The sequence below is a fragment of the Pristis pectinata genome, chromosome 10 (genome assembly GCF_009764475.1).
Source record: "Pristis pectinata isolate sPriPec2 chromosome 10, sPriPec2.1.pri, whole genome shotgun sequence".
Lineage (NCBI taxonomy): Eukaryota > Metazoa > Chordata > Chondrichthyes > Rhinopristiformes > Pristidae > Pristis > Pristis pectinata.
The window spans coordinates 10454983-10482845 of NC_067414.1; the positions used below are offsets into that span (position 1 = coordinate 10454983).

Below are 27863 nucleotides of genomic sequence, written 5' to 3' on the forward strand. Positions count from 1 at the left end.
ATGCCAACTCTCGGACATTTCCTCCTACCTACCCCTGAACCATAACCCCACCAAGGACCGCCAGAACATCATCTCCTGCACCAACACTGACCTCTACCTTGGGAGATCCCCCCTCACAGCTACCAACATGATAGTCCCACAAGACTGCCCGCTTCCATCTCCTCCCCAAAATCCACAAGATGGACTGTCCTGACAGACCTATTGTCTCTGCATGCTCTTGCCCCATGGAGCTCATATCCTCGTACCTGGACACTATCCTGAAGCCCCAGACCAATCCCTTCCCACCTACGTCCGTGACACATCACATGCTCTCCAACTCTTCCATAGCTTTAGGTACTCACAGAATGCACAACTTCATTTTCACCATGGACGTCCAGTTCCTATATACCTTCATTCCCTATCATGAAGGCCTCACCGCCCTCCGCTTCTTTCTCAACCAGAGACAGAACCAGTCCCCTTCCAATAACACTCTCCTCCACCTGGATGAACTTGTCCTCACCCTAAACAACTTCACATTCGATTCCTCTCACTTTCTACAGACCAAGGGCATAGCTATGGGCACTCGCATAGGCCCCAAATGTACCTACCTCTTCATTGGCTATGTTGAACAGTCTCTGTTCCAAACCTACTCCGGCCCCATTCCTCAACTCTTTCTCCACTATATCAACGATTGCATTGGTCCACCTCTTGTACCGGTGTGGAACTTGACAGTTTCATAAATTTGTGGCAAAATTTTCACCCTGCTCTCCAATTCACTTGGACTATCTCTGATACCTCTCTCTTCTTCCTCGATCTTTCCATCTCCATCTCAAAAGATTCCTTATCCACCGACATCTTCTACAAATCCACTGGCGCCCACAGCTACCTCGATTACAGCTCCTCCTACCCTGTCTCTTGCAAGGATGCAATTCCTTTTTCTCAATTTCTCCGCCACCGCCACATCTGCTCCCATGATGCTTTCCACTCCAGGACATCTGAAATGTCCAACTTCTTTTCTAACTGTGGCTTCCCCTCGACTGCAGTCAAGAGAGCTCGCACCCGTATCTCTGCCATTTCCCATGCCTCTGCTCTCACCCCCAACCCTCCAAGACCCAACAGGCATAGGTTCCCCCTTGTCCTCAAATTTCATCCTACCAGCCTACATATCCAACACATCATTCTCCGCCACTTCAGCCGTCTCCAACGGGACCCTACTACCAAACGTATCTTCCCCTCCCCACTCCTTACTTTTCACACGGACCGCTCTCTCTGCAACTCCCTAGTTCACTGCCCCCCGATCCACCCCGCTCCCACCCCAGGAACTTTCCATTGCCCTGCCATAAGTGCAATACCTGCCCCCTACACCACCTCCATCCAGGGATCCAAACGGTCCTTTCAGGTGAGACAGAGATTCACCTGTACCTCCCTTAATATCATCTACTGCATTCGGTGCTCCAGGTGTGGCTTCCTCTACATTGGTGAAACCAAACGCAGACTAGGTGACTGTTTCGTAGAACACCTGTGCTCTGTCCGTAACTGTGATCTACATCTCCCCGTTGCCAGTCACTTCAACTCCCCCTCCCACACTATCATAGATATGTCAGTCCTCAGCCTCCTCCACTGCCACGAGAATTCCAAGCACAAATTGGAGGAACAGCGCCTCATTTTCCATCTTGGAACCTTGCAGCCGAATGGCATGAACATTGAATCCCCCCACTTCAAGTAATCCCCACACCCCTTCCCCCCCACAACCATGCCTCTTCTTTTCTTCCCTTTCCTAACTTCGGTCTTTTTTCTACCCCCTTTTTTTCCTCTCCTTACCTTTGACCTATTGCCTGGTGGATCTGCTTTCCCCTCCTCCCCCGCACCTGCCTATCAATATCTCTTACCTACATCTACCTATCACTACCTTGTGCCCACCCCGCCGCCCCTCTTTTGTCCACCTGTCACTGCTCTGTTTTTCCCTCCTATATACTGGGCTTCCCCTTTTCTCATCTTCAGTCCTGAAGAAGGGTCCTGACCCGAAATGTTGAATGCCTGCTTTTTTCCCCACGGATGCTGCCTGGTCTGCTGAGTTCCTCCAGCATCATAGTGTTTTTCATCTAGATTGCAGCATCTGCAGTCCTTTGTTTCTCTTTCTTGAGGTCATTTGATCCATTGAAGTTCTGCCAGCTCTTTCAAAGAGGAATCTAGGTGGTCCTAACTCTTTGCTGTTTCCCCAAATCCCTGAATATTTTCCTCTATCTGAATGGGTCAAGAATTGTGAAGGTTATGGATGATGAAAAATACAATAATGAACTCACCAGACTACATATCACAAAATCTCTGAGATAAGGTAACAGGAATCAGCCAGTACAGTTAAGAACAAGGGCAAAAACAACAATTGAAGAGAATTAAACACAACTCAGTTTGGCTGTTCTTGCTTACTAAGGTGTATAGATGAGTGAATTATATCACAAGTTGAGTCACTACACTTGCCTTGTGAGATCTCACTTGTATAGACCTTCTAGTTATGTGCATGTTGCATTTCTCATTGCTTTGTCAAATATCAATAAACATTACAAATATCAGTAAACAGTGTATCACTAACCCCTGAATCCTTCATTGAATTGGTTAAATGTAATTTTTATGTATTTCATAAAGGAAGACTTGCTCTGCACAAATCCAGATAAGGATCGTCATAAAAGGAAATCCCATCATTCCTGGACCTACAGTTACATCACCATTACTGTCACTATCTTGGGGAGCAGACCAGAAGCTTAACCAGACCAGGCAAGCCAAAGTGGTAGCCACATAAGAGGCTAGTTACTCTGCAATCAGTGTCACCTTTTTGTTACTCAAACTCAATTCATTATTTCAGCCAGCAGTGTGAGCGAATAAGAACTTAAATCCTGTATGCTTTCACAATAATGCTTAAGAAGCTCAAAAATTCCAGAATGCCATTTACCACTTCTATACCAGGCTCAAAATCCATCTACCTTATCACTGATAAAATGCATCTGTCATACATACAGTTTATACAATAATCTCATCTTGTAATGGAAAGACAACACTATCAATGTTGAGGGAACAATACCCATTCCACAATAAAGTCAGAAAATAATCATCACATCAAGCAGTGGAGAGAAAAATAGAGTAAATATTTCATGTCAGTGACTTTTCAAAACAGTTCATTGATATACATCAACAGAAATTAGCTGTTTCTCCCTTGTCTTTGCTCAAAGTTCCAGAATTCCCTATCTAATGCTGCTAAGTACAAAGGCAGTGGCAGTTAAATAAAAGCATCGAGTCTTAGAGCAATTAGGAATAGGCATACCTAAATACCTATGCATTTTTCTTGGAAGTTTACAAGCTGGTACGGTTGGATTACCAGCATGTCGTAAAATTCCAAGAAAAATGCATAAAAAGTGTGCTCAGAAACATGATAACCTTGTGCCAGTTCTGGGATATTTCTGCATGGAATTCCAATGGAAGTAAATAGAAAAGTCACATGAGCCAAGATTTAGGTATTCAAGGCTGCCCGAGCATCTGAACTTACTGCCATTTACACCAGAGTTGAACAAAAAAAAAGAGAACGCATTATGTGATCCATTCTTTCATCAACAACAATCACTTCATAGATTCATATGGTACCTATAATGTAGTAAAGCATCCCAAGGAACTTCAGCTAAATGCTTCAAAACTATTTAAAAATAAGTAGTCACCCATTTAAGATGGACGAGATTAAATAAGGTGATGTTGCGAGTCATTCTCAAAGATGGTGGAAGCAGGTGGATGAGTAGATTCTTGATAAGCAAGGGAACTAGATGGGAACACTTGTTTGTTTCTGGTAGCATTTGTTCTGTTAGAATTTGTAGGAGATGCTGGTTTGTTTTTGTTAGAATCTGTGGGAGACGCTGGTAAGGTTGCATTTATTGTCCACCTTGCATGGTGTTGTAAGATTCAATTATGGCAAAATTCAAAGATTACGAGAAATATAGCTTTTCCAAATCTATGATGTTTCTCCACAAGATACAATTCAGAGCACTAAATCAGAAAGAAAATGTGTCACTACGTCTTGGCAGCACATAAGATACCTTTTGTGGTATTTTGGGTGGAGTTGCAGGCCGTGAGGACCTCCCCCGTGCTGTCTGAACCTCAGCTCATACTTAAAACAAATGGCATGCCTTGCACAGTCCCTCCGCCAGTAGACTGGTCTATAAACATAATCTGTAAACTCCTAACTGTTCCAGTTAAAATGTTCAAGGATAGCTTCTATCCTGCTGCTACAAGACTCTTGAACAGACCTCTTATACGATATAGATGAACTCTCGATCTCTCAGTCTACCTTGTCATGGCCCGTGCATCGTATTTGTCTACCCTGCACTGCACTCTCTGTAACCATAACACTATATTCTGCATTCTGTTATTTTCCTTTCGTACTACCTCAATGTACTTACATACGAATTGATCTGTCTGAATGGCATGCAGACAAAGGCTTTTCACTGCATCTCGGTACATGTGACAATAACAAACCAATTGCCAAATGTCTCAGTTGTACATGCATCAACAATATCATTCTAAACTTATAGGCAATAAAATGCTGCAGAGTCACTACAGAATCTGTATATATCTGTAAAATCTATCAAAATTGTTCATATTGTGACTTCACAAAGAATTCAATACCAAACTACAAGCATATACTTTAAAAACCACACTAGCAAGTTAGTCAAAGTAAAAATTGAGTAAAAATGGAGGTGGACAAGTTTAATTGATTTACATTCATTTTAACTAGTTTATTACACCTAAAATGCTTGAAATTAATCTTTGTGGCTTTTAAAATGCAAGTAAAATAGACTGGACATTCCATTTGAAATAGTAGAGATAATGGAAACAGAATAAGAATAAAATTGGAAGCCAGTGAAGTTATGAAAAATGTGGAATTTGTTTCAAATTAAACTTAAAAATCCCACAAAAACATAAAATAAGAACAGTTAAAGAATTCAAGAGCAAAATGATGGAAAGCTAAAGTAAAAATATAAAATAATGGAAATATTCTGCAGGTCAGCCAACATCTGTGAAGAGAGAAACAGAATTTGCATTTCAGGTAGATAATCTTTCATTGACTTTTTCATGAAAGGTTACACCTGAAATGTTAACTTCATTTCTAGCTCCCCAAATGCATCGTAATGCGAGAGTACCATAATCCAGAATAAATAAGGACAACTATTACAGGATTACAGAGTAAAAGCAATAATAATAGTTTCCTCTTTATTATTTATGTTAGTTATAATTTCTTTAAATTAAACTAATCACATTTTCTTTAAATTATCAGTTTAGCTTATGCAATAACATTCTTTCATTAAAGTTAAAGATTGTGAGGTCAGCCCCTCTGCTGGATCATGAATAGGGACGTAACAAAAGAAAGGAGCTTTGGAGACTTTATACAGGTTAATAAACCACAACCCAATCTAAGTTTTGGCTGGTACAAAAATAATCACTTTGCTTTCAAAAAAGGAATAAGAGAAGCAAGTGGTTTCAAAATGGTGTATTCTGAGAAATCCTAAAGAGTTAATATTAAATATTCCAGGAAGTTTTAACTCCGAGAACAAAGGATTCTCACAACTAGAATTTGGCTTCAAATGACTGGAATTTGTAACCACTGGTTGACAAAGTAACACATAGAAGATAGAATATTATAGCACAGTACAGACCCTTCGGCCCATGATGTTGTACGGACATTTTACCCTGCTCTAAGATTTATCTAACCCTTCCCTCCCATGTAACCCTCCATTTTTCTATTATTCATGCGCCTATCTAAGAGTCTCTAAAATGTCCCTGATGTATCTGCCCCACAACCTCTGCCGGCAGTGTGTTCCACGCACCCACCACTCTCTGTGTAAAAAAAACTTACCCCTGACATCACCCTTATACTGTCCTCCAATCACCTTAAAATTATGTCCCCTCATGTTAGTCATTTTCGTCCTGGGAAAGTGTCTCTGACTGTCCACTTGATCTATCATCTTGTACACCTCTACCAAGTCACCTCTCAGCCTCCTCCTCTCCAAAGAGAAAAGCCCTAGCTCACTCAACCTATCCTCATAAGACATGCTCTCCAATACAGGCAGCATCCTGGTAAATCTCCACTGCACCCTCTCTAAAGCTTCCACATCCTTCCTAAATAAGGTGACCAGAGCTGAACACAATACTCCAAATGTGGTCTAACCAGAGTTCTATAGAGCTACAACATTACCTCGCAGCTCTTGAACTCAGTACCCCGACTAATGAAGGCCAATACACCATACGCCTTCTTAAAAACCCTATCAACAACCTTGAGGGATCGATGGACATAGACTACAAGATCCCTCTGTTCCTCCACACTGCTAAGAGTCCTGCCATTAACCTTGTATTCTGCCTTCAGATTTGATCTCCCAAAGTGTATCGCTTCACACTTTTCTGGGTTGAACTCCCAACTGCCACTTCTCAGCCCAGCTCTGCATCCTATCAATGTCCTGTTGCAATCTACAGCAACCTTCTACACTATCCACACTACCACCAACCTTTGTATCATTAGCAAACTTACTAATCCACCCTTCCACATCCTCATCCAAGTCATTTATAAAAATTACAAAGAACAGGGGTCCCAGAACATCCCTGCGGAACACCACTGGTCACCAACGTCCAGGCAGAATATGCTCCATCTACCACCACCCCGTCTTCTACGGCTGAGCCAATTCTGAATCCTCACAGCCAAGTTCCCCTGGATCCCATGCCTCCTGACACGAGGTAGACAATACACGAACTCTGCTTCTGAAAGTTAAGTAAGAATCAAAAGAATGCAATGGTTATACAAGGTTGTTGTTTTTAAAACCAGGAAAATAGGAGCCCACAGGCCATAACCAAGATTTTGAAAAATAATTATAATTGATTATTTAACAATCCATGGCAATCCGTTTAGATAGAGACATGTCTTACATTTATTCAAGGTATTGACATCAATAAAAATGGATCGACTTCATTTTATTTTATATTTTAAGAATAAATCTAACTACTCAAAAATTGAAGGCTTTCTTTACTTATTAGCGAGGGCCTCCATGTAAAAGCTTCTGAGAAGCAATAGATTAAATTATAATAGGCAATTCATTAAAATACCAATAAACACAGAACATGACTGATATGATCACCCTAAACCAGCAGCCCTTACGATAGCTGATGCCAAGAATGCTGCATGTTTTGAAAGCTTCCAGAAATGTTGGGAAAAACAATAGTATTGAATTAAACAAGACTTGAATATTGGCGTAGGTCACTGAATACAATTAGTTTCCTTTTGTCTTGGATAAGCTACTGCAGCACGAGGCAAAATCATCAAGTACTCAAAAGGAATTGTGCAGTTCCTAGCATGATATTTTTTGCAATAAACTGAAATAAAAGCACAATGCCCCTGCACAGGATCGATAACATTCATAAGTTACAGGAAGTTTATAACTCTAGTATGTAAAAATAAGAGTTAAAATATCACATAAAACATATGGAAATAAAAATTAGAATTGCAAAGGGTTGTTTAGTACCACACAAGTAGATGCTACGGAAGCACAAATAACAAAACCATCTTCCACCTTATACTGTCCAAATGTAACTTGTAAACAGCATCACAAATAGTTTTTGTTTAATAATTTTAAATGGTTTCAGTATGTAAGATGTTACGGACTCAGTGAAAGTCCCTTTAAGATAGAGAGTGTGTGTGTATGTGGGGCGTGCTTACGTCAATAGAAGATAAAGGACGTAATGACGTGGTTGAAGAAGTTAGAAGAAGAAGGAGAGAGAGAGAAGGGAGAGAGACACCAGCCTGCTTGTTTTCTCTATCGATGGATGAGAAACAATAACTGTGTTTGCCACTGAAATCCATGTATGGAAGTTGGAAGTAATCCGGTGGAGTTCACTTTGTTGCTGACCTGTAGAAGGAAACAAGTATTTGTATGTGGATGACCACGGTTCGGGTGCTTTTCGGGGTGAGGAAGTCACTACCGAGTAAACACTGAAGTGTCGTTTGGGTTCCATCATGGAACATTTGGATTTCGTATGTACTCTCTCTATGTTTTTCTACATCTACATCTTATCTTCAGACAACGGTGGTTGTTGAAGAAGCCCTTGCTCATGTTTCACCTTATGGCTTGCGGAACTAAACTTTAAGAACCATTCCGGAACTGGGAGTTTTGGACTTTGTCACACACACACGAAGAGTTTAGTTTTGGGGTTAATGTTCGAGGTTTAACATTTTTGAATTCTAACATACTAACATTTTGACTTTTATTTTACGTATTATCATAAGTAGTGATTAATAAAATAGTTTTTAACACTGAATCATGCTCAGTGTGTTTCTTTTGTTGCTGGTTCGTGACAAAGAGCATAAATGTGTAACCTTTACCTTTAATTGTATGCTGTTATGAGGCTGCAGATATATCTGCAAGGCGCAATGGGGTATTTGTCCATAAGTAAACAAGTTTGATGTTTGCTGTTTAATATAAAAATGTCAATTGCTTTACAACTTTGAAATTCAGAACAATGGTATGAGGGTGAAGAGAGGTCAGATAGAAAGATAGTATTTTGCTAGTCAACAGCCCCATAGAACTTGGGGGTCTGCTGTAGTTGCAATTATGGAGAACATCTGTCCTGGCCAATGAGCTTCCACAGTCCCTTGGGGCAGATCATTTCAAACAATCACCACACTTTGATTGAAGAACTTTCACCTCAACTCAGTCCCAAATGGCCTCCCTCTCATTTTGAGGCTGTGACCCCTGGTTTTAGGCTCCTCAGTGAAGGGAAACATTCTCCACACATCTGCCCTGTTGAGCCCACTAAGCACTTGGTATGTTTCACTGTTGTCATCTCTCATTTCGCCAAACTCTAGAAAATAGAGGCCGAATTTTCTCAATCCCTCCATCCCAGGAATCAGTCCCTCTGTAGGAAGTGTATCATTGCAAGGAGATCAAAATTGTAGGTATTCTCCAGGTGTGCTCTCCCCGAGGTCCTATGCGAAGGATGAAGGACGGGAACAATTAATTACTACAAACACAGGAAATGCTGGAAAGCTCAGCCGCAGGTTGTGCAGAAAGAGCGTTAACATTTCTCATCCATGACCTTCAAGGATGACACGAAAGGTAATCGAGCCGAAACTTCCTTTTTCCTCAAGATTTTCCCGACGTGCGAGTATTTCCAACATTTGTTTCTATTTCAGACTTCCAGCATCCGCAGAATTTTGCCTTTGACGATTAAATGGCAAAATAAATAAAATAAGACAAGAAACAATATAAAATCTTGCATTTATATAATGTAGGGCACGAGGAAGAACTAAACTCGCTGCAGAAAGGGGGTTTAAGGATTGGAGAGGCGTGAATGAACAACCCCCTCAGGTGATTTGTTGCAGTGTAAGCCGAGTCCCTGGAACGATCTGCCCACAGCGTTTCCCCGAGCGGGGAGATGTTTACTGTGGTTAACACGAGTTACTGAAAGTCTGGCTCCGTCCGCCAACTATCGGAGGAAGACACCAAGAGATACAGAAGGGAACCCACCGTGGTCCTCTTGCATCAATCCGACCGGCGAGGATCCGAGGTCGCCCGCAATGGAGGCTATTGGCGGCCGCTTCACACGTTGACGGCGACGAACGGTTGTCCCGCCAGCTCGAGTTGGGCGCCACGCGACGCCGCGCGGGGCGGTGGCGGTTAGAATTTGAACTATGCTCACAGCGGACGGCCAGCGGCTGGAGCGGCGGGCGCGGCACGGCGGAGCCTGATTCGCTGGCCCGAGAGCCGGTCGGCGTGCACGCGCGTGTGCACGAGCCAGCGTGGGAGGGGAGACGGAGTCGAGCATATCGCTGTCAAGAAGAAGGTTTTCCTCCTTCTTTCCCTCCCCTCCTTCCCTCTCGCCCCTTTCCCACCCCGGTCCGCCCTTGTCGCGGCTGCCCCGTCCCCTCTTCTTTTCCTTCCTCCCTCCTTCCCTTCCCGGACATGGCCAGCGAACATGACCTGACGCCTGAATCTCGGCCGCCGCCCGTCGACCAGGACCAAAGCTGTGGTCTGTGTGGCAAAATGGAGAAGCTGCTACTGTGCGGGCGATGCAAAAGGTCTTTCTATTGCAGCAAAGAGCACCAGAAGCAGGACTGGAAGAAGCACAAGCAAGTCTGCAAGGAGGCGGTGAGCCGTCAGGGCCGAGCGGCGGGCGAGGTGAACAGTAACAACCAGCTGCCGCGGCCGCCCATTGCACCAGATCCCGTGAACGGGCAGCAGTCGGAGAGGAGCCAAGACACCCTGGGGATGGTGGGCCACCTGCTAACCGGACCTGGCATCAGGAGTCGGAGTCACAGGGGGCCACATGGACTGAGCGGCGGCTCCCAGATGCTGGTCCTGGAGTACATCGTGCCCTGCATGAACAAGCACGGCATCTGCGTGGTGGACAACTTCCTGGGCGAGGAGACGGGCGACGGTGTGCTGAGGGAGGTGAGGGAACTGCACCGCAGCGGCCGTTTCACTGACGGCCAGGTGGTCAACCAGAAAGGAGACTCCTCCAAGGACATTCGCGGCGACCAGATCACCTGGATAGATGGCAAGGAGCCGGGCTGCACGCAAATTGGGATCCTAATGAACAACATGGACGATCTGATCAGGCATTGCAACGGGAAACTGGGCAGCTATAATATTAATGGCAGGACGAAAGTGAGTACACCGGCATTGTTCGGATGTACATGATTCGTAAAGTGTGATACTTAGTGAAATGAAACATTAACTAATGTTATCTTCAAGTAAGTTGTGTGTCTTGTCTTTGTTTCCGCATTGTTGTGCCTTTTTATGATTTATGATTTCCCCTTTTCCATAAATTAATTCTGTATAAGTTTTGTAGGCAAATTCGATTTAGTCAAATTTTAAAGGAAGTGCTTCTTTGAAGTATATTTTTGATAGTTGTTCTTTAACTTCTTGCAAACAGTGATATACATCCCTTGGTAGACTAAGTATATTATAATTCAGAAGTTGTTACATAAGTACATTATATGTAGGTCCTCATGATCTAAATAACGCAGCAATAAGGGTTCAAAGAGTTATTGAAATGTTTTTCGTGTTGGTCCTATGTTAATTATTTCCAACTACTCAGTAGCGACTGATCTAAAACAGTTAAAATATATGGAATTGCAACAGAAGATTGGGGAACAATTTTAGAAATTGATGAAGAATAGTTAAACCAATTTTTAACATTTGTGATTGGGAAGACTCCTTTTTTCAGCTCTCCTCCTAAAGACTGCTCATTCCCCTCCTAAAGACTGCTCTTTCCTTCGCTACCGTTGTTGCCTTACTTAACGATGAACAAAGCTTCCAACTTTAATGTTGCTCCTTTGTGTTTCTCATTCACATGCTGCTGATCCCCTCAACTATGCCAATATTGTCCAATTTTAATGCACCCCTGTTAAGCTTCCCATTCTCCATATTTTAGAAACATCTGCCGAAACTTTGCTCATGTTTCATCTTGTAGCAGCTTTGCTCGCTCAGAGCATAACTTGCATTGGTTTCTGGTCTCCCAGTGGTTCCATTTTACAATTCTCATCCTTGTGTTTTTCTAAATTCTCTTGCCCCCACCCCACCCCCATATCTCACCCGCTTGTTTTAAAATCCTCTTCCCAATACACTCCAATTACTGCCTCATTCTTTATTTCTTTCTTCCAATTCTTCTTGTGAACCTGGAAAGTGTTTTGAATGTATTTCTACATTAAAGTAGAAATTACTAAACACTATGTATTTAGATAGTGTAGATTTCATAATTTATACTCTAGTCCAGTGAACAATGGACAACGTGTGATATTCTGCTAATGTTTATTCTGTAATATTTTGGCCCTTCTGATTCCTCGTAAATCAAGTATGGTACGAGAGTAATAGAAGTTAAATGATTTTGCCAGGGAGATGGGAAGTCCCATAAAGGTTCTTGCACACAAAGTGAGTGTGATTGTGATGATGGCTAATCACCATTCTCCCTAATTTTTATCTACTATCTAATTTGAAATCAACAATTCCCACAGTATGCTTGAGAAAGTGTTTGGGAAAAGGTCTTGAACTAGATAATATAATGGGGAAATGCTGGAAAAAATTAGCCCTCCTCGTTCACCTAGAACATGTTTGATTTCTAATCTTCCTTTGTTCTGTTCTGATGAAAGATCATCAACCTCAAACACTTCTTTTCTTCATGTGTAATACCTGACCTGTTGAATATTTCTAGCATTTTCAGTTTTTATATTTAAGATTTTCAGCATCTAAATTCGTAAATTAACTTGGTTTATTATTCTCAGCATATACCAAGGTAAAGTGGTAAAACTGTGTTTTGTATGCCATCCATACAGATCATTTCATCACATCAGTGCATTGAGATAATGCAGGGGAAAAACAATAATAGAATGCAGAATATAGTGTTACAGTTACAGAGTGCAGTGCAGGCAGACAATAAGGTGCAAGGCTGTAATGAGGTAGATTGAGGTCAAGAGTCCATCTTATCGTACTAGGGGACCATTAAGTAGTCTTATAACAGCGGGATAGAAGCTGTCCTTGAGCCTGGTCATGTGTTTTCAGGCTTTTGTATCTTCTGCCCTTTGGGAGAGGGAAGAAGAGAGAATGTCTGGGGCGGGTGGACATTTGCTTTTTGTCTGGAACAATGGGTTTTACACAGATTAAAACAATATATAATTTTCCAGTAGATACAGCAAGTGGTGCACGAGAAGATTATACATTTTACCCCACAATACCTTGGTGAATTTCCAGTTCCTCTTGCCTTTGAGAGGTTGGGTGCTACCCTATTAAGAAACTGAGACTAGTGTCCAAAGCCATACTTTGAGGCTGATCAGCCGATGAGATTTTTGCCTTTTTTTAAAAATAATTCAGGGTTCTGTGGGAGTTGCACAGGGAGAGAATGGTGTGGAATGTTAATACAGTTTTTCTTTTAAAAAAAATCTAACCTACAGATGATATCAAAGAATACATAAAGGAGATACCTGTGATTTGTCTTAGTAATATTTTCACCCCCCCCAATTTGTTAGGTAGCCTATGAACAATGATTTTGTGAAAGAAATGATATACTGTAAGAAGTATTCCTTAACAAAGATGACTAGAAAATAAAAAAAATACATTAGTATTGTAATGCAGCAAAAGATGTCTGAATGGATTTCTTTTCTGGTTTAAGACAGTAGTATTGTTTATTGCAACATCACCTACAAATTGAATATATAGAGGTAGATTTGTAATATCTTTACCAAAGGCATCAAATTATAAGATATCCTTTCAGCTGTATCTATGGCAGTTGATAAATCTAAATAATCTCTTAATTTGTCAGCAAACTGGTACACACTGATCTGGTTGTGTAGTTCATTTTATGTATTTCATTGTGTGTAATGTCATAAAAATATAAATGTTACATCACTAGCTTGACCAGCTTCTAAACATCTGCAGATAAATGGTTGAGGTTTGTGTTAATGTGCAAAATTTGGAGTGGATAGTTAACTAAGGAAAATTCCTGTATTTTCTTCCATTTAAATATCTGCTCATTGTTACTAAAAACTTGTCACAGGTATTTCAGAATTCCCTTCATGTTGGCAAAATCAAAACCTATTCAGCTTTTGTGAGATATTTGCAGTCGCAGCCTCTTTTCCACCCCTTTCCTAGCTTCTCATTCAGGGTGAACACAATAGGATACAGCTTTGAACCCGAACAGAGTCTCATCATCTAATTCATCAATTATTTTCCAGGGTGGAGGACAAAAGAAAAAGCAAAGTAAAATCTTAGAAGCATAGAAATTAACAGCTCATTTTTGTTGCACGCACATAGCTGTTGCAATCTAAGTACACTCCCATTACCCCTGCCAATCAGTTTTACTGCACCAAATGATCAAATATTTGGCTATTAATGGTCACTTTCATAACTCCATATGATAATACATTTTCCATGAGGAAATTTTTCCAAATTGCCCTGCTTAACCTTGGTGATGCTATTATGTAGGTAACTTATACTTGCTGATTTCCCAAGAAAAAGAATCAATCTTTTCAGTTCAATCTAATGTGCCAAAGCAGTTGAAATAAATATCACTTGCCATAGGCCTATGTATATTAAATATTTATGTAAGAACTAAAACACTTTAAACTTAAATTTTTAAAATTTTTCTCTTCAACTGTAAATAAATTGTTGCTGCATTGAGCAACTGAAATGTCCTTTATTGTCATTCCTTATTTAACTTCCTTGTTTTTTATGATTCACCTAAACTTTAAATATTACATAAATAAAAACTTCCTAAGAGCAATTTTAATTATTCTAGAATTGTACCTCAATACTAGAGTTGCTGGTCCATAAAACACTAGCTCAGGGATTTTATAGTTAAATTCTTGATCTAGTGTTGTTGTGATTTCTTTGCCTTTTGTACTGCCAGACTGGAGTACAATTTCAGTGCTTTTGACTGGAGTCATTTTAGGTGTTTGTTTGTTGGCCAGATGGTTTCAGAGCCAGAGTTGTGTTGATAGGAAATGATTTGAGAGTATACAATATTTTGCACTTGGGCACCCTCATGAGAAAACATAATAATGATCCTCCACTGATTATGGCTGAAGACAATATAAGCCAGTAGATTTAACTGTTAGTATGAAGAAATTATTACATAATTTTGTGCAGTCATTTGAGGAAATGTAAGATGATAATGAGTCTAATTAAAGACTTCGATGTTCCAAAATGTTAGTCTACTTATTGCTGATGTTAGATTTTTAAAAATTGCATTTTTATGGAGAGATTAGTTCCATGATGTCATGCTTGTAAAACTGCTGATATTAACATTAACTCTATTAACATTGATAGTATTAAAAAGCATTTAATTTCCAGGAATATAAATGTTGATAGGCTGTGCAAATTATATATTATGGAACCTACAGCTGGATATTAGAGTGATTAACATGAAAGTCCAACTTATTGTGTTATCAGAATCAATTGGATTGACCTGTAAAAAAAAATGATAATTTTATACAGTATTTGCAGGACAGATGGTAATTTATCTGTGTCTAGAAAAAATGTTTGGCAAAGTGGATTCTTTTCTTATATTGATAAAATCAATTTCGTGTCTCTGGCATTTGCTAAGGTGTAAGATTCAATGAGGTTGCTAATCTTCATCCAGTTCATAATTGGCTATGCTGCACTTTAATGACAACTAATATTTGGCATTTATCCACATGAGGAAAATTGTGTTTTCAGAAGAAGGAAATGGTGGTGAGGAATATATATTTGAGGTTAATGCAAATTGGATTCAAAACCTCAGACGTTTGAATTGTTTGGCCTGAAATGCTGATTACTGGCAATCACAAAAGCTGAAACTTGGTTAATTTCTCAGAAATGATGCAGTTCATTTTGCTGATTGTAAAACAGTCTTTGTGGAATATTTAGTGAAGTGGATAATTCAGCGTATTAAATTTTGATTTTGTAATCAGCAGCTAAATTGAACATAAGAACATAAGAAATAGGAGCAGGAGTAGGCCATCTGGCCCGTCGAGCCTGCTCCATCATTCAATAAGGTCATGGCTGATCTTTCCATGGACTCGGATCCACCTACGTGCCTTTTCCCCATAACCCTTAATTCCCGTACTATGCAAAAATCTATCTAATTGTGTCTTAAATATATTTAATGAGGTAGCCTCTACTGCTTCCCTGGGCAGAGAATTCCACAGATTCACTACTCTGTGGGAAAAGCAGCTTCTCCTCATCTCTGTCATCTCAACATTTTCCCTACATGTTATCAAGTTTCTGTATACGTACTTGACAACATCAAAAGAATTAAGTACTAAAGTGAATGAACGAATTAGTGAAAGATGTGCAAGCTCGATGTCTAGACTTGAAAGAATTTTTGATAGTTCAGAAAAGTAAGAGACACCTTTTGTTTGTAATTCTCCATTTTACTTTTTTTTCCCCCCCATTTTGAAATATACTTTCTGTTGTAATAGATGCAAATGTAGCAGTTAAATTGGCCAGGAACAGCCTTGTGATATATGACCAGATCATCTGTTTTTTGGAGTGTTTTGGTGAAGGCTTGCTGCAAATCCTTTGACTAGTGCTGTTGGATCAATTGTATTCCCCTGAGCAGGTGGATGGAGCCTCACTTTTCTTATTGGAAAGATGTCCCAACTAATAGTGAATCAAGTTCTATAAATATTGAACTGAAGTCAGCTGATACTGAATCTTCACACCTTTAAAGTTCAGACATGAAACTAACCATGTAACCTTGTAGTGAGTCAAGCTGTTGATTTTCCATATCTCTGCTGAGTTTGAAGAGAAACATAGTAGATAATTTTCAAAATTCCCCATGAGTACCGAGGAAGTGCTGTACAGCCTGATGTGCCATCTTTCTGACCTAACGTTAAATCCCTCATCCATGAACTCCATCTTCGCAAGAATATAATTTTATTTTGGTCCTTGGTTATCCAAGTTGTTCTTCTACTGCATTGTCATAGGCTTTTTTTGACTCCTATTAACCTCTATATCTAAAGCCTCCCATTATCCAATTACAATTCCTTTGCTTACTAATTTTTGGTTCCAGTCCATCAGGTTCATAACCCTTTTCAACTCACAGAAATTAATTTATTTCCAGTTAAATATATTTGTATTTGAAAACTCAAACAGATATAGGCCAGTTAGCTTCTCTTGCCTGTTCTGCCATTTGACGTGATGGTGACCAATTACCTTTTTCTTCAATGTTTCTTCAGATATTCAAAATCTTACTAATTGGTGTTTTTGAATTAACAATTCACATCAACTGCCATTTGTGGAACAATGTTCCACATTTTTATTATCTCTTTGTATGAAGAAGCTAAATTTGCCTCTGAAAGCTTTGTCTTTGTTTTGAGATGAGTGCCTCAGCCCTAGACTCATCAACCAGTAGGAATAACTTCTCTCCATCAACATCATTAATGTCTGCAACATTTCAATTAGGTCATTTTTTAACTTCTAAATTCCAGAAATACAACTCTGTAGAGTATCCTTGTAATTTAACTCTTGGATTGCAAGTATTATTTAGTATATCTATGTCGCTCTTCTTCAAAAGTCAATTTATTGGCCTGAATCTTCAGCAGAAATGGCGGTAGTCATGAGAAATGTAGTAGGCAGTAGAAATAACAGTATGCAGCAGTAATGTGCAGAACTACCAGCATGTACCTCCATGACTGTGGAAAGTTAAGGATCTCTGCACAAATGGAAAGTCCCAAACTGCACATCTGGTGATTTTTTTTTTCCCCTGTTTGTGCTCCCACATGGGACTCGTGGCATTCAGACGTTGGACATGAGTTTTTCCTAATTCTTCTGTTCCTAAGTTTTTGAGTTGGTAATTTTTAACAAGACAGCTTTATTTGGATTTTGTTGTCCTTCTACAGAAGCTATTAATTTTCTTGCAATTATTAGGAATCACTTCAACTAATTTATGATTACATATCAATGTTCTACTCTCAAATCACTTAAAAATATCAACTCACTGATCCCCACCTACATTTGAATGAATGTGCTTCAGATTCAATCTGGAACAAATGCTCTTTCTCAAGTCCACTGACTAGATCACCGACTACTCCAACTGCAACCCTCCTACTCTTTATCCTCATTGTCCCCTTTGGCCACTTGTATCCAGAAGGATAATTCTAAAGACCTTTCTCAAGTATCTGTCATTGCTTACAACTTGAGACCTTACGAACATGTTATCTTGCACACCTCCCCTAACCCCCCTGTCAGGCAAGGGGGGATTTGTGTAATTCCACTTGATTCGAAATATTCGATAACATAAATCAATCACTCATACAGGTTTGCAGCAAAATCAAACTGTGAATTTTTTTATTAATATATAAAACTATTATATACTTTATTATGTAAATAAAAATAATTATTTCTCATCATGTTTCAAGCATTCCAATGTGTTTAAAGTATTAAACAGATAAAATAACAATGTATTTGGGTTTCAATTCTTATGATACTATTGTAATACAGCAATCTCATTTCACTGTGTTCTACTAACCTTTGAATTACTTGTTCTGTCTCATTGTTGGTTGGTTTATTCACATTGTGTTTGCAAAGGTGCTCATTCTTTCTAGAACCTATTTGACAGAGAGAAGGGGTAGGGGAATAGAGTGGACGGATTGTGTAATGTCTTTGATAAATGCATCTTGGAATAAAACAATTGTTCTCAAATCAGTGCTATTATAGGCCAGGATGGGAAACAACATGCAACTTCCTATCATTGTTATTTTAGTGGCCTTAAAGCAAAAAGTGCATCATGAATGAGACACTCTTGTTTCATTATCTCAGCATCAGGCTCCTACAATATTTGGTCTATATCACACAAAGTTATGTCACAAATTGGTGATGAGAGTCCAGAGTGAAGCCATATGCCTGCTTCCAGAATTCTTCACATCATAACAAAGACACTTCTCCATGCAGCATTCAAATTTTGTTGCCTTCGGATAAATATGGAAGTGGTGCTTTCTGTTTTTTTTCTGGATATCCTGATCCAAAGTCCCTATTGACTGGATGTTAAAAAATCTGTTTATTCTTTGGGAGTAGGTGAAGTAACCATAATATGATTGGAATCACATGGATCATTACATCCCCTAGAATTCTGTTCTTTCACCTGCCATGTTGTCTTGACCCTTACAAACCAACTTCAACTCATACCTTCATTCAAATGATGGATTTTCGATTGTTGTTTATATTATGACCACTCTGTATGTGATGTAATTCCCATAAATGATCCATACAGTAGCATCAGAAACATTCTTTTTGGCTTTACCCCCTTATTGATAATTTTAATGAGGAAATATGATTTTGCTCCTGAGTCTTCACTTTACAAGTCCTTTTCAGCCCATAATACCCCTTTGAAAATGTGGATGTGAAAAGGAGCACTTTAAATCTTACAAATGTATCTATCTGGTGAACAAATTCACACACATTACCTCTCCTTTGCCTTAAGTATCCTGTCTAAAATTAATGTACTCTCAATTGTGGTTTGTCTCATTGATACCCATATATTGTAACTCTAATGTGATTGTATCAAAATCACTTTCACTATGGAATATTTGTCAGTGCCTCATGCTAGTGTAGCAGTTAGTGTAACACTTTACAGCGCCAGTAAACTGGGTTCAAATCCAGCCACTGTCTGTAAGGAGTTTGTATGTTCTCCCCATGTCTGCATGAGTTTCCTCCGGGTGCTGCGGCTTCCTCCCACATTCCAAAGACGTACAGGTTAGGAAGTTGTGGGCATGCTATGTCGGTGCTGGAAGTGTGGCGACACTTGCGGGCTGCCCCCGGAACACTATGCAAAGAAAAGAAACGCTGTGTTTTGATGCACATCTGACTAATAAAGATATCTTATCTAATTTAGTCAGCTCTCTCTTTCTGAGAGTGTCTAATTTAGTATTTCCAAATTTCCATGAAAATACTCATTTACTAGCCCAGTCTTCAATTATTTAAATCCTTTATCCTGATATATTGTATATTTGTATTTACCATTTCTTTACAAAAACACTATTTTGTCAGAGTTTTTTTTTGCTATATGCAGCAAAACCTCAAATCCACTGTTTTGTTTTAGCCACAATCAAGATTTGATCATTTCCTTAATCTTCGGGGAAATTTCTCTCAGTGTATTTTATTCTGGAAAATAATACTTAGTGCTGAATATGTTAATTCCAAATCCATGACTAGCCAAGTCTCAGGTCTTAAATTCCACTAAGCTAGATCTGATGTTTGTAGATAAGTTCTTAAATCAGTAAAGCCCCTTGACTTGCTGCACCTTTTACAATTCAAAAGCCATTATTTGATTAAAAAGTGAAAAAGAACTTATTCCATTATGATCATCTTATAAGTCCAGGTGTCTCAGAAAAAGGTAAACATCTAAAATCAAGCAACTTGAAGAAAAGAGCTCTCAGTGAAAAGGTTTAACTTCTCTGCAGACATGTCCGAACTGACCACATTTCAACCAATATGAATGAGTGTGAAATAATATGAATATGACATTACAATAAAATCATTTTTATACTGCTTTATCAATCTCAAAACTTGTACTGTCCACCTTAAGGATCTAAAAATCAAATTGAACATCAGAAACCTTACCTAATAACCATAATTAATTATAGTCTTAAAGAAAGAGAAGATTCTCTTAGGGAAGATTAATGTTTGAAAGTACACCCCACTTGTTCCCAAACTATTTTCCAAAATGTCTTCTCAAAATTCACCTTTGCCAACTTTTGATATGTGGGAATCTTGTATCCATAATTCAGAGCTCTTTCTACACTAACCTGAATTCCACGTGACCATTATGTGACTTGGGTCCTTATTCCATCCAATATTAATTCAGATCATTATTAGTTGGCTGAGAAAACAAGATGAAGAACAAGTACAGGGTGACAAAGAGCATGTGCTTGTAAACAAACAGTAAATTAAATCATGTTGCAATTTTTTTCTTCAGGTACCTTTTGGTTTTGAGGTAGCTAAAGAAAAAGTTTAATCTGAAGAAATTTCAGTTTCACAATATCTTCATTCTTGTACAAGAAGGATAAAATAAAGAATGGAATTTGAGGCAGCTTATGGAATCTTGAAAGAGTGGAAACTTTTCATGGAAATTTGCTCTTTGAAGAAATCCTTCTGTTTGTAACTTTGGAAAGAACAGAATCTTATTATCTCATTCTTTTTTTTAGTCTGTCATGTTGATTTAATTTTTTTTCCTCAAGTTTCTGCTTCTTCCTTTCTTGATAAAACCTCTGTGCAAATGTGGAAGAGTTAAGCTTCAAACTAGCTCTCTGTTCAGACTGTTCAAATTAACGCTAAACAATACAACTGATTTTAATGTAGATTGCATGAAGGAAAAGCAATTTCTTAACCTGTATAAGAACAATTGATTTAAAATTGGACACTAAGATTGAATTTCAGTTTCACGGCCAAATCTTATTTCTATTCTAGACAGTGATGACTGAGTGGGTTGATTGAGTTAAGAGGCATGAACGAAGAATCCGTCCATCAGAGTTCAAATCCCACCAAGCCAGCTGTGGCATTTAAATTCAGTAAGTAATCTGGAATTTGGAAATACAACAATTAGTCTTAGTATTTATGACCTCAAAAATTACTGGACTCTTACAAAACCCCATCTGGTTCACAAATGTCTGTACCTGGTGGTTGACTCTTAAATATACTCTCTTAATTGGATGAGCAATCTACTCAGCTGTATCATTGCTGCTATGTTCAAACAGAGAACATAAAATTAGATGGATCACCTGGCATTGTCCTAGAAACCAAGTTCAGATGCAGCAAAGTTGCTATCAGCCTCATTGCAAATTCTTTCTCTCAATCAACTGAGGACAAGTGTTTAAATTGGAAAGTCTTTGCATAGACATGACGACATTAGTCTGATGTGGTCAAACTCAGAATCGTACCTTACAGTCAAGATGCCAAACTTCTCCATCACAGTCTTTGGGTATGTCCTGTCTGCCAGTTGTAAAGTCCTCCTCTCAAACATCTGAGGACTAGTGTCCAAACTAGAGAACTGTCTCGGATCAAACACCTAGTTCTTTCTTACCTCGTCATGAATGGAGATGAATAATTAATAGTTTACAGGAGGAAATTGCTCCAAGAATATACCTGTTCTGAACAATGGGGCCAGCATGCAAGTGTGGAAGACCAGGCAAAGCTTTGGCATCCATGTTCAGTCAGATGATCTATTTTGGCTTCCTCTTGAAGCCCCTGCCATCACTAAAGCCAGTCTTCAGCCAATTTGATTCACATCACGTGATATCAAGAAATGACCAAGAGCACTGGACACAGCAAAGGCTAGGTGACCAGATAACAACCCAGCAGCAGTACTAAAGACCTCCCTCCAGAACTAGCTGTATCTCTAGCCAAGCTGCTTCAGTATGTTACAACACTGACATCTACCCAATGCTGGAATATTGCCCAGGTTTATCCTGATGACAGATAGCCAAAATCCAAATTAGCTACATACCACTCAATCAGTTTCTTGGTTATCACTGAAGTGAGGGAAGGTGCCCAGGCTGCTCTGCTCCTGACCCCATCAAAGCCTTAGTACAAATGTAAATGATTTGGACTGCCTGAATGTTGACCACTTACAACTACATTGTAAATGAAGCAGTCTGTACTTGCATGCAAGAAGACCTAGACAATATGGCTGATATAGTGGCAAGTAATATTTGTGCTGCAACGATGCCAGGCAATGATCATCTCCAATAAAAGACTTGCTTTTAAGACTGGATGACTTAATGTGGCAGTTAAGTAGGAGTTAAAGTTGGATTAACTGTCTTTGTGTAATGTGCTGTTAATAGCAAGGCTGTGGGGCCTGCCCAGCAGGTGAGACTTCACAAAAACTGAGCCAAAACAATGGCAGGCCAGTTCCTGTACAGGAAAAAAGAGTGAGTTATCTTAAGTTGGAAAATTCAATAGTGAGTCCTTCAGGCTGCAATGTACTCAGACAGAAGATGAAGTGTTGTTCCTCAAGATCGTGTTGGACCTTGTTTGGTCATCCAGTCTTGTCCTGTTGTAGATATTCCCTTTGTTCTATCCGTCACCTTCTCTCTTAAAACTAACCTGTTGCTGGCATACGCTGCCTGATCTGCTGAGTGTTTCCAGCATTTTCTGTTCTTATTCCAGTGCTAAGTCACTTGAATTATTTAAAATTGGCTCTTAGTATTTTTATCTTTTGGTCTCACCATGTCTCTTTATATATTCGTTTCAAATCAAATTGCATTTTGTTAGATGATCTCCTGTAACACACAAATTCCTCTGCTGTGTATCCCAGACTCCAGATGGCTTCTAATTTCATCCTGGTTGAGTTTGAAACTTTGAGAAAGTCCCCCTGCATCATTAGACATTCCATTCCTTCATGTTCCATAGCACTGTACTTCTCTCATCTCAATGAGATGTTTCTTGCTACATACTGCACAAGTACATGTATGCACAGGTGCAATGAAAAACTTACTTGCAGCAGTATCACAGGCACGTTTTCACTACTTTTCATACTATATGTTGATGATCTGGATGACAGAATTGATGGCTTTGTGGCCATGTTTGCGGATGATACAAAGATAGGTAGAGGGGCAGGTAGTGTTGAGGAACCAGGGAGTCTGCAGAAGGACTTGGACAGGTTGGGAGAATGGGCAAAGAAGTGGCAGATGGAATACAGCATAGGGATGTGTATGGTCATGCACTCTGGTTAGACTATTTTCTAAACGGAGCAAATTCAGAAATCGGAGGTGCAAAGGGACTTGGGAGTTCTAGTGCAGGATTCCCTAAAGGTTAACTTGCAGGTTGAGTCGGTAGTAAGGAAGGCAAATGCAAAGTTAGCTTTCATTTCAAGAGGACTAGAATATAAAGCCTCAGCATTACATCCTTGCTTTTATAAGGTTTTGGTCAGACCACAGTTGCTGTCAGTTTTGGGCCCCATATCTAAGGAACGATGTGTTGGCATTGGAGAAAGTCCAGAGGAGGTTTATGAGAATGACCCCAGGGATGAAAGGGTTAATGTATGAGGAGCGTTTCATGGGTCTAGGCTTGTACTCGCTGGAGTTTAGAAGAATGAAGGGGGATTTCACTGAAACCTACTGAATAGCGAGTGGTGAATCTATGGAATTCATTGCCACAGATGGCTGTGGAGGCCAAGTCATTGGGTATATTTAAAACAGGTCGATAGGTTCTTGATTAGTAAAGGCATCAACAGGAGAAAGCAGGACAGTGGGTTGAGGGGGAAAAATAAATCAGCCATGATCGAACGGCAGAGCAGCCTTGATGGGCTGAATGGCCTAATTCTGCTCCCTTACAATGACATGGTCTTGTCTTTCATATTCAATAGCATGACCATTGCTGAATCTCTCCTGCTATCTCTCCTGACCAGTTACTCAACTGGATCAACTAGATAAATGCAAAAGAAGGGGAGAAACTAAGTATCTTGTGGTGAGTGACTTTCCTGCTTACTCCTCAAAGCCTTCCATCATTCACAAGTCACCTGTAGATAAGTGCAGTTCCAACAACTCTCACTTCAGGACAAAGCAACTTGCTTGATTAGCCCACTGTGGCTGCATCTGTTAAACGCACTGCACTTATTTGCAGTTACTCTTCAGCATATGAAGCAGTCCATGTCTGCGTGCAGCAAGACCCAGACAGCATTCTAGCATGGGCTGTAAGTGGCAAGTAACATTTGTATCACAAAAGTGCCAGGCAATGACCATCTTCAACAAGAGAATCTAACAATTTACCCTTTGCATTCAATGGCCAAGTTCCCCAATGTGGGCCAGAAACTAAACTGAACCAACCATGTACATAAGGTGCCATAAGAGCAGGTTAGAGGCTGCAGGGGATTCCTCAACTGAACACCTGAAAACCTTTCCACCACCTATAATGCACAAATCACGCGAGTGATGGATATTTTCAATGTCTTCATTACAGCTCCAATGTCATTGATAGTTTGTACCATTCAAGGTGAAGCAGCCTGCTTGATGGGTATGTTATCCACTGGTGTGCAGTGTGAAGGATGTTCTTGCTATGGAGAGAATGCAGTGATGGTTTACCAGATAGATTCCTGAGATTCTTTTGGTAGTGCAGGAGAAGCAGATTTTCCAGACTATTGGATGTTACTCCTATTAATACCCAAACACACTTTTATTTCACTATTTTTAACATGTTCTATAGCAGTATATTAAATTTTCCAGTGAACTGGGTAAGTTTAAAGGGAGTGGCAAATATACAAGCACTTTGGACCTCATCCCCAGCTTCACTCTGCATCTGCAATGAGTCTGGCTGCATGCATGCTGGACGCCTGCTGACATTCTGGACTAATCGGTGAGCCAAATGCCAGACCATCTGGATTTCTGAAACCTTGGGTGCTGGATTATTAGAGTTTTACTGTAAATGGTCTGAGATGTGGATCTAGGTGTCCTGGTGCATGATTCAGAAAAGGCTAATATGCAAGTATTGATAGTAATTAAGAAAGCTTATAGAATGTTATTGTTTATTGTTAGGGGAATACAAAAGTAAGCTTCAGTAATGAAGGACATTGATGGACCCATATCTGGAGTACAGTGTACAAGATTAACATCCTTAAGGAGACCAATGCTTTGGAAACAGGTTGGAGTAGGTTTATTAGACTCTTGAGGCAGAGGTAGGTAGACACTTGGTAAATAAAAAGTTGGGGACTGCGGAGGTGGGGTGTGGTGGCAGCTAGTTTCTGCTGGTAGACAGAAAGACTGAGTTGAGTTAGTCAGATCAGCCATCATATGGAGCAGGTCTGAGTGGCCTACTACTGCTCCTTGTTTGTACATACTGCCACTTTGAAGTTATACACTGTCCCAAGTTGTACACTGTCCTGATTTAGAAGCATATCCCTGCTTTTTCATAGTTGTTGAATCTAAATCCTGGAATTCCCCAACAGAACTTTGGGAGCACCTTCAGCTGAAGAACTGCAGCGGTTCAAAAGAAAACATGCCAATGTCTGCAATTGAAATTTTAGTCTTTAGTTCAAAATTATTTCTAATTATGGGTATACATACTTGGAATAAAGATAATTGCAGAGGGGGAAAAAAAAGCACACCTCCTTCATGTAGTTTGAAACATCAATCGATGTAATGGGTTAGGAGGACAAAAGTTTTCCAACTTTTCATGAATATATAAGATCAGAGATGTCAGAGGTAGGTTTTTTTACACAGAGTGGTGGATGCCTGGAATGCACTGCCGGGGTGGTGGTAGGGGCTGATACAATAGGGTCATTTAAGAGACCCTTAGGTAGGTACATGACTGAAAGAAAAATAGAGGGTTATGGGAGGTGGAGAGGGGGATATATTGAATGTAGATAAGGCTTATATAAGTTGGCACGATATCATGGGCCAAAGGGCTTGTACTGTGCTGTACTGTTATATGATCACAAGTTCATGAAGCATTTATAATATTGAAATCAGTTTTTTAAAAAAGAACAAACCTTCAAAAAGATTTCTTTTAAATGTACATATGCTGAAGTAAACAATAAAAACAAGATAAAAGAATTAATAGCTTTTAGCTTTGAGAAGAATAGTGACATACTTTTTGCCGCACCTACGGACAGCAGTGAGTTTTACCGCTGCCAGAAATGTAGTTATTTACTTGAGACATTTTCTCGTGTAGGTGAAGAGTGGTATATACAACAATCCTGCACTGTTGTGCCCCTTTTTGGGTTTGCCTGGGCATCCCCACCCCACCCCCCCCCCCCCCTTTGCTGGAGCATACATGGATACTACAAAGGGTTGATAAAGCAGCATGTGAATATGCCTATGTTCTGTGCCATTATCAACTTGTGGATCTGCCCATGATAAATCATTGACTATCTTGTCCCATGGGGTTCCAGGTGACATCATTAAACATAATTTTCCCTTAAGCTGCTGGACATGTCCTTTCAATTCAGTGGTACAACCTTTTTCCTTGGTTTCTGCTCTCTTTAGTCTCTGTCCTAAATCCTTCAGTAATCAGTTAATTGCTGCATTCTTTTCCTCAATCCTCTGTTCCAACTCTGTAATCCGTTACTTGTCAACTGCTGCCTGCTGTTATAATTTTAATAGCCGCACTGCCCTTTCAATATCCTGTGCACACCTACTACCTCTGCAGTGCTTCTAGTCCTCATTATTTGTTTTGAAACACAAACTGCTAGATGTTTTGTCAATCTTTAGCACATCAGTTTTTCCCAACCTTCCTGTCTTTCAGTTCAAGTTTGAGATTTATAACAAGACAGAAGACTAGGAGTTTAACTTTATAATTCCATTGAGATTATATATTATACCTTTTGCAAAAACTTTCAATGCTCTTACCACTATTATAAATGTCTTCAACAACTTTAAGGTCACAAATCGCTGTTCTACTTGCATTTTAGCTGATAATTGCTGTGTGAATGTGATAATTGTTGTGTCAATCTTAATCAGCTGTCTAAGAAATTCTGTTTTAAAGGCTTGCCATAGAGTTATAGAGAGAGTCACAGAGTAATACAGCGTGGAAGCAGGCCCTTTGGCCCAACTCATCCATGCCAACCATGGTGCTAGTCTCAAACTAGCCTCATTTGCCTGCATTTGGCCCATATTCCTTTTCAACTCCTCCTATCCATGTACTTATCCAAATGTCTTTTAAATGTTGTTGTACCTACCTCAACCACTTTCTCTGACAGCTCACTTCATATGTGTACAACTCTCTGCATGAAGAAGTTGCCCCTTTTATATCTTTCACCTCAAACCTATGCCCTCTAGTTTTTAGTTCTCCTTCCCTCTTGGTCAGAACTACTGTTAATCATACAAATAAATCTTTTCTTTACTGTCAAAGGATGATGGATCACAGAGTATATTTAACATGAGCAGGTTTTGTGTTTGATTGTATATGGTGGGGATTACCTATTGTGTGTGTTATAATGTAAGTATGCTTAATTTATCACTTTTGAAGCCTACTCTGTGGATATAACCTGTCTAAAATCAAATTAATTCAGGAAGTATATGGCTACTTATTCAACTGATGAATTCTAGGGAATACAGAATGACTACTACCTTTTTGCAATCTCCCAGTTTTCCTGTATCTGTACTAGTGTCCTTTGGATGGATGGAAAGTTGCACTTTCATTGGATTCAGAGGCAGTCATACATTCCAATTGATGACAGTATTGCTCATAATATAAATGGCAGTGGTTGTTTATATGCTTCATTGTCACTGGTGAATATAATCAACAGGCATACTGGCACCCCTGTGTCTGGCTGTGCTCTGAGTTCTTTTAGCAGTGGCTGTAAATATTTTTCAAGTGTATTGAACTCTGTCATGATTGCTTATTGCAGTTTATTCTGGAGTCAGGCCTTGCTCCTGATGTTGCATGTATCATAAT

General features: G+C 39.6%; 1 protein-coding gene across 4 annotated transcripts in view; it reads left to right on the forward strand.

Moving 5' to 3' along the window:
• Positions 1-6846: 6846 nt before the first annotated feature.
• egln1a (egl-9 family hypoxia-inducible factor 1a) overlaps positions 6847-27863 on the forward strand; it is a 75954-nt gene continuing 54937 nt past the window's right edge. For all 4 annotated transcript variants that reach the window (XR_007956957.1, XR_007956958.1, XM_052024069.1 and 1 more), the window contains exon 1: positions 6847-10667. Coding sequence is in view for 2 of the 4 variants with exons in the window: in XM_052024069.1 (XP_051880029.1) it covers positions 9963-10667 (705 nt within the window). In the remaining 2 variants the exon portion in view is untranslated. The remainder of the gene's footprint in view (positions 10668-27863) is intronic.